The sequence below is a fragment of the Dama dama genome, chromosome 9 (assembly GCF_033118175.1).
Source record: "Dama dama isolate Ldn47 chromosome 9, ASM3311817v1, whole genome shotgun sequence".
NCBI lineage: Eukaryota > Metazoa > Chordata > Mammalia > Artiodactyla > Cervidae > Dama > Dama dama.
In genome coordinates, this window is record NC_083689.1 from 26,627,472 (window position 1) to 26,637,004 (window position 9,533).

Sequence of the window (9,533 nt, forward strand, 5' to 3'; positions counted from 1 at the left end):
GGACTGCAAGGAGATCCAACCAGTCCATCCTAAAGGAAATCAGTCCTGAATATTCATTGGAGGGGCTGATGCTGAAGCTGAAACTCCTATACTTTGGCCAGCTGATGTGAAGAGCTGACTCACTGGAAAAGACCCTGATGCTGGGAAAGATTAAAGGCAGGAGGAGAAGGGAATGACAGAGGATGAGATGGTTGGATGGTATCACCAACTCTATTGACATGAGTTTGAGCAAGCTCTGGGAGTTGGTGATGGACAGGGAGGCCTGGCATGCTGCAGTCCATGGTGTTGCAAAGAGTCAGACACGACCCAGCAACTGAGCTGAATAGGATGTTGTAAGTGGAGATCCTTAGTGACCTTGATAAAACGCAAATAATTTCCAAAAAAGAACTATAAAGTGGACACAATATATAGAAAACTCTTCTTAAAAGGAGCAAAGATATGGAGGGGTATGCGTGGTTAAGAAAGGTGTTGCTCCTTTACGGTGGGGCATCTTACATTATGTTGATTACTGCTGGGAATAATTCTTTGCAGAACAGTTCACGGAGATTTGGCTTCCCTGGTGGCTCAATCTGTAAAGAATCTGCCTGCAATGCAGGAGACCCGGGTTCCATCTCTGGGTGGGGAAGATCCCTTGGAGAAGGTAACGACAACCTACTACAGTATTCTCATCTGGAGAATCCCATGGAACCTGGTGGGCTAAGTCCATGGGGTCACAAGAGTCGGACAAGACTTCGTGACTAAACCACAACCACCTAGGGAGGTTTACAAACTACTGATGCCTCCAGAGTTTGAGTCAACTGATCTGGGGTGTGGCCAAGTTCACTGAGATTTGTTACATGCTACTGTAATGTGCAGTCAAGGTTATGAACCACTGCTAGAAAAAGAAAATTGATGCAGGAGGGCTTACTTGCTGGAGCTAAGACCTATGTAGCTGAGAAAGTATCACGGTGTCTCTGCCAGCAAAAACGGCCAGCACGGCTTAGGTTTCAAATCTTTTCAGTTACAGTATCTAATTTTTCCTACTAGCGTCCATAAGACAAGCGAGGGGCTTACTGCAGGAACTACGCTCCTCGAGAGACAAGAAAGGAAGAAAGAAAAACGACCTTGGTGCCGATTGCTGGGTCCTATCATCTAGAACCTCTCTCTGGCTCGGTCTGGCTCCCCGGTTCCCCTAGAGCTCCCGCACGCAAGGCGACACCCGAGCGCCAGTCGCCAGTGCGCACGCGCACGAGTTGCTGGGGCGTGCTAGCGGCGGTCCCTGCGCAAGCTGGTCCGCGTGCTCCCGCCCTCGGCCCGCGCCCCCGGCTCCTCCCTCCTCCCGACCTTCTCCCCGGCCGGCTGCTCGGGAGGGAGGCAGAGATGGCAGACGAGATCGCCAAGGCTCAGGTCGCTCGGCCTGGCGGCGACACGATCTTCGGGAAGATCATTCGCAAGGAAATCCCAGCCAAAATCATTTATGAGGATGACCAGGTAGGCTCCGAGCGCCGCCTCGCTCGTGGACTGAGACGGGGCAGGCGCCTGTGGACACGCGGGTTTCCCGCGGAGGGGAGGGGTGGGAAGGGTCGGCGGGCTCCGGGGAGAAGGGAAGGCACCGGGCTCTCTCCTGCGGCCTCGGCCTCGGGCCCCCAGCCAGCGGGCAGGGCCGCGGTCGCTCCGAGGTGCCCGGCCGGCGCGTGCCGGCGCTCCGGTTACGCGTTATCAGCCCGGGGCGCGGGCCAGGCCGCCGGGCGCTAGCTGGCCCGCATCGCGGGGTCTGGGCGCGTGTCGGGGGGCGCTCCGGGTCCTCGGCATGGGCGGCTGCCGGGCTGCCTCGTACCTCGACTGTTTAAGGAATCTGACAATCTCGCCAGCGCTCTGCCTGACAGGGAGAAACCCGATCGCACCCTGACTCGGGCCCAATCTCCGCGATCTCCCGCTCACAGCCGGCCTGCCCCGGCGTTTCCGGGCGACTCTCGCCGCCGCATTGCGCTAGAGGCCGGGGGTGCACGGCCTGGGGGCGGCGCAGACGCCCTGGGCCTCCGCGAGGGACGCTCACCGACGCCCACCCCCACTCCCCACCCCCCCCTTCTCGGGTCTCGAACCCCGAAGAGTGAACCTGCTTCTGGGATTTGCTTTCCTTTAGCCCCTCCCAGGAAGAATGATTCCTTCAGGATTTTACAGGAAGTAGTTTTATGCCAAAAGATTAAATAAGAGTGTCGTTTTTCTTAACCTCATTGTAGGTTGAAATTGTTTTAGAAAGGCCGAGTTCATTTGACTTTCAGACATCTTGTGTAAAATATTTAGTGGGAGGTTATATTTTGGATCTCAGATAAAGCTGCACAGGGTGGCTGATTTAGATAAAAGTTTTGTAAACTTTTTAATAAATTCACTATGAAATATAGAATATAAGGAAACATTTTATGCTACTAGTAGCGTTCTTAGATTCAAAACACCTAAGTTTTAATTCCTCGAGGTGAATTTATTTAAATACCCTTTTTATCTGTTAGGGAAATTATTTTGTTTTAGAAAATGTGTATTTCTTTAAAAATACTTTTGCTGCTGCTGCTGCTAAGTCGTTTCAGTCGTGTCCGACTCTGTGCGACCCCATAGACGGCAGCCCACCAGGCTCCCACCATCCCTGGGATTCTCCAGGCAAGACTGGAGTGGGTTGCCATTTCCTTCTCCAATGCATGAAAGTGAAAAATGAAAGTGAAGTCGCTCAGTTGTGTCTGACTCTTAGCGACCCCATGGACTGCAGCCTACCAGGGCTCCTCCTTCCATGGGATTTTCCAGGCAAGAGTACTGGAGTGGGTTGCCATTGCCTTCTCCAAAAATACTTTTAGTTGCTTTTAATAAGTGATAGTTGAAATACTGACTTTTGAACCATCTGAGTTCCAATAGTGTAACAGCAGGAAGCAATCATGATACAGCATATTTGTACAGAGCACCAAGTATAATTACTGGGAGACAGTTAAGCAGGAAAAGGTTCTATTAAGAAGCTTCTGCCTTCACTGGAGAACAATATTCAAAACTATTCTAAATGTTAGTTAGTCTAACTAACTAATGTTAGTTAGTCTAAATGTTACCTATCCTCTTCATTTTTACAAAACAGATATATTTCCTAAGTAGTTGAAGTGGGAAGAAATCAGTCAGATAATCAGCAAATTTCTAATTATAAAAGTGATCACACAAAAAAAGTGATCACTGCCACGAAGGAAAAAACCAGGAAATTGCACAACTCGGGCTCCTAACCTCTGGACGGCGGGGACTGGAATCAAAAGATTTGCTTTGAGTGGTGCTGGGAAAGTTGGACAGCTGCATGTAAATCAATGAAGGTGACCACACCCCCTCACACCATACACAAAAATAAACTCAAAATATCTTAAAGACTTACATCTAAAACGTTATACCATAAAACCCCTAGAAGAGAACATAGGCAAAACATTCTCTGACATAAATCATACTAATGTCTTCTTAGGTCAGTCTCCCAGGGCAATAGAAATAAAAATAAACAATAAACAGGTACAGTGGCTTAAGACTTTGCACTCACAATGTAGGGAGCCTGGGTTTGATCCCTAATCGGGGAATGGGCTTCCCTGGTGGCTCAGATGGTAAAGAATCTGCCTGCATTGCAGGAGGCCTGGGTTTGATCTCTGGATTGAGGAGATCCTCTGGAGAAGGGCATGGAAACCCACTCCAGTATTCTTGCCTGGAGAATCCTCATGGACAGAGGGGCCTGGCTGGCTATAGTCCATGGGGTCCGTGGCGTCGCAAAGAGTCAGACACAACTGAGTGACTAAGCACACACAAAACAGATCCCACATGCTGCAACTAAGAGTTTGCATGCCACAACTAAAGATCCTGCATGCAGCAGCAAAGACCCAGCACGGCTATCTAAATAAATAAATAAACAGATGGAACCTAATCAAATTTACAAGCTTTTGCATAGCAAAGGAACCATAAAAAAGACAACCTATGAACTGGGAGAAGATATTTGCAAACTGTGCAACTGACAAGGACTTAATTTCCAAAATATACAAATAGCTCATAGAACTCAACAACAAAAAATATACCAATCAAAAAATGGCAGAAGACCCTAATGGACATTTCTCCAAAGACATACATGAAAAGATGCTCAATATCATTAATTATTTAAAAAATGCAAATCAAAACTAATGAATCAGAATGACTATCATTAAAAAGTCTATGAAAAATGCTGGAGAAGGTATGGGGAAAAGGGAACTGTCTTAGACTGTTAGTGGGAATATAAGTTAGTATGGTCATATGGAAAACAGTATGGAGGTTTCTCAGAAAACTAAAAATGGAATTACCATATGATCCAGCAATCCCACTCCTGGGCATATACCTAGACAAAAGCATAATTCAAAAAGATAAATACACCCCTATGTTCATAGCACAATTATTCACAGTAGCCAAGACAGGGAAACAACCTAAATATACATCAGTAGATGAATGGATAGAGAAGATGTGGTACATGTATACAATGGAATACTACTCAACCATAAAAAGAATGAAATAATGCCATTTGCAGCAACATGGATACAACTAGAGATTATCATATTAAGTGAATTAAGTCAGAAAGAGAAAGACAAATACCGTATGATATTGCTTATATGTCAAATCTAAAATATGGCACAAATGAACTTATCTACAAAACAGAAATAAGACTCACAGACATAGAGATCCAGACTTATGGTTGCCAAGGAAGAGAGGGGAGGGAGGGGGTGGAATGGGAGTTTGGGATTCACAGATGCAAACTACTACATTTAGAATGGATAAACGAGGTCCTACTCTGTATAGCACAGAGAACTGTATCCAGTATCCTGGGATAAACTATAATGGAAAAGAATATTAAGAAAAGAATGTGTATGTGTATAGCTGAATCATTTTGCCATCTAGCAGAGACTGGCACAACACTATAAATCAACTGTGAAAGTCGCTCAGTCCTGTCCGACTTTTTGTGACCCCATGGACTACACGTCCATGGACTACTCCAGGCAGAATACTGGAGTGGGTAGCCATTCCCTTCTCCAGAGGATCTTCCCAACCCAGGAATTGAACCCAGGTCTCCTGCATTGCAGGTGGATTTTTATCAGCTGAGCCACAAGGGAAGCCCAAGAATACTAGAGTGGGTAGCCCATCCCTTCTCCAGCGGATCTTCCTGACCGAGGAATTGAACCGGTGTCTCCTGCATTGCAGGCAGATTCTTTACCAACTAAGCTATCAGGGAATCCCCCCAAACTATATTTCAATAAAAGATATGAAATAAAAAATTTTAAAAAAATTTCCTTTAGAAATGGTGTATATACTGGTAGCTAAGAAATGAATAGTAATTTAAGTTAGACGAAAGTTGAGATTTTGGAGAAAGAGGATCTTTGCAGTAGAGGGAAAAGCAGTTGAGAAAGCCCTGAGGGTGGAGAGAGGTGGACAGTGTGACTTGAGCAGGAAGAGTTAAATGAGAATATATTGGAATAATAGACAATGATTAGCATGCCTAATTGCTTCTCAACCTTCAGATCTTGGTTTAAATGTAGCTACCTCACAATGATTGCCCTTGACCACCCAATCAAAATTAGGTTTTTCTGTGATAATCATTTACTGCACATGTTACTTTCCCCTTGTAACTTGTAGGATCTTTGTTGTTGTATTTTATAACATGTCGAATCTTTGGTTAAGTATACTTTTATGTGTTTAACGTCAGTTTTCCCATTTGACTGTTAGTTCCATGAAAAGGACCAGAGTATCATATGTATTGTGTCAACTTCTGATCTACCACTGGGGAAACCCCAGTGTTTCTCCCATGGGGTTAGTGTGAAAGTGATAAACTTAGGCTGTAAGACTATATATGGAAACTTTGATTTATTTCCCCCTTTTTTCCAGTGTCTTGCTTTCCATGACATTTCCCCTCAAGCACCAACACATTTTCTGGTGATACCCAAGAAACATATATCCCAGATTTCTGCAGCAGAAGATGATGATGAAAGTGTAAGTACATTTACTAATATCATTAATTTTTTTGCTTTTTAAACTGGGAGACTAAATATCACCCTTAAGGTTATGTCACATTTTTGTTTTCCTAAGGGCATACTGAGGAAAAATAGAAAATCAGTAGGGCTTCAATGCAATGTATAAATAGTGTGATTTTTTAAATGAGATATAATTGACATATGACATTATATTAGATTTAGGTATACAAATATTGATTTGATATATGTATATACTACTGAATTATCACAGCAAGTCTTGTTAACATCCATCACCACAAATTCTTAAACAAAAAGGATTCTAAGCAAGGATTAGTTGGTGAGACTCATTTTTCCTTAATAAGAAATAGTGTATCATACAGGAGAGAGTTCACTGGCTCTTTTATTAATGCCATTAAAGGAAAGAAAATTAATTTGATTTTACCAGGATGTACAGGCCTCAATTAAAATTTTTCTTAGTGCTCTTTGTGGTAGATTATATAATTGTTCATAACGGCTCACTTGTCTGTGTAGGGCTGCATTATACTTCTGGCCTCATTGATGTTGGGCCTGGTCATATGACTTAATTTGACCAATGAGTACAGGCAGAAGTGATACATGTCTTTTGAAAGAAGTTAATACCTGGTCTGCCATATTCTCTCTAACCTCTGCCACTGTGATCATATAGAGACTATTCCATCAACCTGGGTTTCAAAGTGAAAAAGATGTGGAATATAGAGCCTGGTCGACTTGTGATCAACATGGAGTGAACACAAGAAATGTCTCTTTGATGTAAACCAGGTTTTTGTGTGATTTGTTACCACAGCATAACCAGATCTGTCCCAACTGATAATATGCCCCCAGAACAAGCAAGCAGGGTGTCTGCTTTACTAAGAAAACTTAAATACCACTTGCAGTATGATCTTAAAATTGTTTTAATTGAGCAGATTTATGCCTGTAATTTGTTTATTGAAATTAGTAATTAGTAAATACCTAATAGGATTATATTAGGATTAAAAATGTTCCCAAATACTTGCCCAAAGTCTGTTTCAATTAGTAGCTTTTAAATTTTTCACCTTGGTAGTTTGTTATATGATGATAAGAAACTATAAAGCTATAAATTACTAGTGCTTAAGAAACTTTTTTTTTTTTCCAGCTTCTTGGGCATTTGATGATTGTTGGCAAGAAATGTGCTGCTGATCTGGGCCTGAAGAAGGGCTATCGAATGGTGGTGAATGAAGGTTCAGATGGGGGCCAGTCTGTCTATCATGTTCATCTCCATGTTCTTGGAGGTCGGCAGATGAACTGGCCTCCTGGTTAAGCATGCTATAGGGATAATTTTGCCTTCTCTATGCAGTGATCAGGTTTGCAAGTTCTAATATGCTTAACAATTTTTTTTTTTGGCCTATGTATGGAGATATTGAAGAAAAAATTAAAAAAACTCACACATAATAAAAGACATTGTTGAATGGTCTGAATTCTGTATTTGACTTATTTTTAAAAATATGTTTGTTGGAATGTTTGAAGGTAGAGTTCATACCTGGGAAGGTTTTATTTTTTCTCCCCAAGGAGGACTCAGCATTACGTATGTGGTTATAATGGTGTGACTGAATTTTGAAGACAAATTTAAAAATTTCATAAATTTAGCTTCATCTTTGAAATATGCTTTTTAGAGTAAAGTATCAGTCCCAGGGAAGATTTTCTAATCCAATTCCCGCCCCCTCCCACCTCCCCGAGAACAAAGGAAGTGATGTGATTGATCCAGAAAGTGACAGTTGTGGCACTGGAAATGCTTGGTGTCCAGCTCACATGTTTTCCCTGGACTATTGGAGATAATTTGGAAGGGATGAAAGCACGTTTCTCACAGAAACTTTGATGGTCACATGAAGGCATACAGTAGTGTTTCGTTATTACTCTGAGTATTTATTATAAAGACTTGAAAACATATTATTTAGAATTAATTTTCCAAATTGAAAACTCATTGTTTTGAATGTGTATGTGCACACTAGCAAAAATATTTTAAGTTTTGCATGAATCTGGCTATGTAGAATTGAGGTAGGTAAATCTCATTGTCTGAGATCTTACGTAGACTGACAACAAAACTTACTTATTTTTGGTCTTGCCATGTACCCTAGCCCTTCTGAGGTTCTACAGGACAGATGGATTTGCTTCTCTGCTTCCCTTCACGTAGGCACTTTCCAGCTTCTAAAATTTATTTAATATTCCTTATCTGCTTTTGTCTCTTTGCTCATTTTCTTTATAAGTTCCTTCCATTTTTAATCCCCAAGACCATTTTAGTAGATTTTGACACATTTTATTGCAAATTGTTTTTCTTCTTAACTTTTAAATTTATTGGTGATTTAAAAAAAATTTGGGGGGGTGGATTAGAGATACTGGCTGTATATGTCTTACAAGTGAATTTTTTTTTTTCTGTCGTTTTTTTTACTTTGTTTATGGTATTTAAAATATAAAGTTAATGTATCAAATTTTAATTTAGTTCACATTTTTAAAAGCCTTTCCCACTCTAGGAGGATTTATTTAAAAAAAAAAAATTTCCCCTGACACTATATAGCTTTATGTATTTTTATGACTTATTTTATGAGGGAAGGTCTGGGGCAGGGGAGGAGTTTTGGAGGGATTTGTGCCACTGTAAAAAATGTAATAACGATGGGACATCCATGGTGGCCCAGTGGTTAAAAATCTACCTGCTAATGCAGGGGACACAGGTTCAATCCCTGGTCTGGGAAGATCCCACATGCAGTAGAACAACTAAACTGACGTACCACAACTATTAAAGCCCAGGTGCCTATAACCCACATTCTCAAACAAGAGAGGCCACCATAATGAGAAGGCTGTGTACTGCAACTAGAGAGTAGCCCCCCCCACACACAACTAGAGAAAAGCCCACGTGCAACAAATACCCAGTGCAGCCCCCCAAATAAACAAATACAAAATTTTAAAATGTAATAATGCCTCAAATCTTTCAAGCTAGGCTTCAACAGTACATGAATCAAGAACTTCCAGATGTACAAGCTAGATTTTGAAAAGGCAGAGGAACCAGAGGTCAAATTGTCAACACCTGCCGAATCATAGAAAAAGCAAGAGAATTTCAGAAAACATCTGCTTCATTGAGTACACAAAAGCTTTTGATAGTGTGAATCACAACAAACTGGAAATCTTAAAGAGATAGAAATACTAGACCACATTACCTGCCTCCTGAGAAACCTGTATGCAGGTCAAGAAGCAACAGTTAGAACCAGACATGGGACAGTAGACTGGTCCCAAATTGGAAAAGGGAGTATGTCAAGGCTGTATACTGTCACCCTGCTTATTTAACTTCTATGCAGAGTACATCATGTGAAATGCCAGGCTAGATGAAGCACAAGCTGGAATCAAGATTGCTGGGAGAAAAATATCAACAACCTCAGATATGCAAATAATAACTACCCTAATGGTAGAAAGTGAAGATGAACTAAAGAGCCTCTTGATGAAAGTGAAAGAGGAGTGAAAAAGCTGGCTTAACACTCAACATTAAAAAAATTAAGATCATGGCATCTGGTCTCATCACTT

General features: G+C 41.9%; 1 protein-coding gene across 1 annotated transcript; it reads left to right on the plus strand.

The window, feature by feature from the left end:
• The first annotated feature begins 1,250 nt into the window (after positions 1 to 1,250).
• Positions 1,251 to 7,441, plus strand: HINT1 (histidine triad nucleotide binding protein 1). Its single transcript, XM_061150849.1, has 3 exons — positions 1,251 to 1,470; positions 5,881 to 5,985; positions 7,120 to 7,441. Exons 1-3 carry the CDS (start codon positions 1,360 to 1,362, stop codon positions 7,282 to 7,284), a joined length of 381 nt encoding a protein of 126 aa, XP_061006832.1. The 5' UTR covers positions 1,251 to 1,359; the 3' UTR covers positions 7,285 to 7,441.
• Positions 7,442 to 9,533: the final 2,092 nt, after the last annotated feature.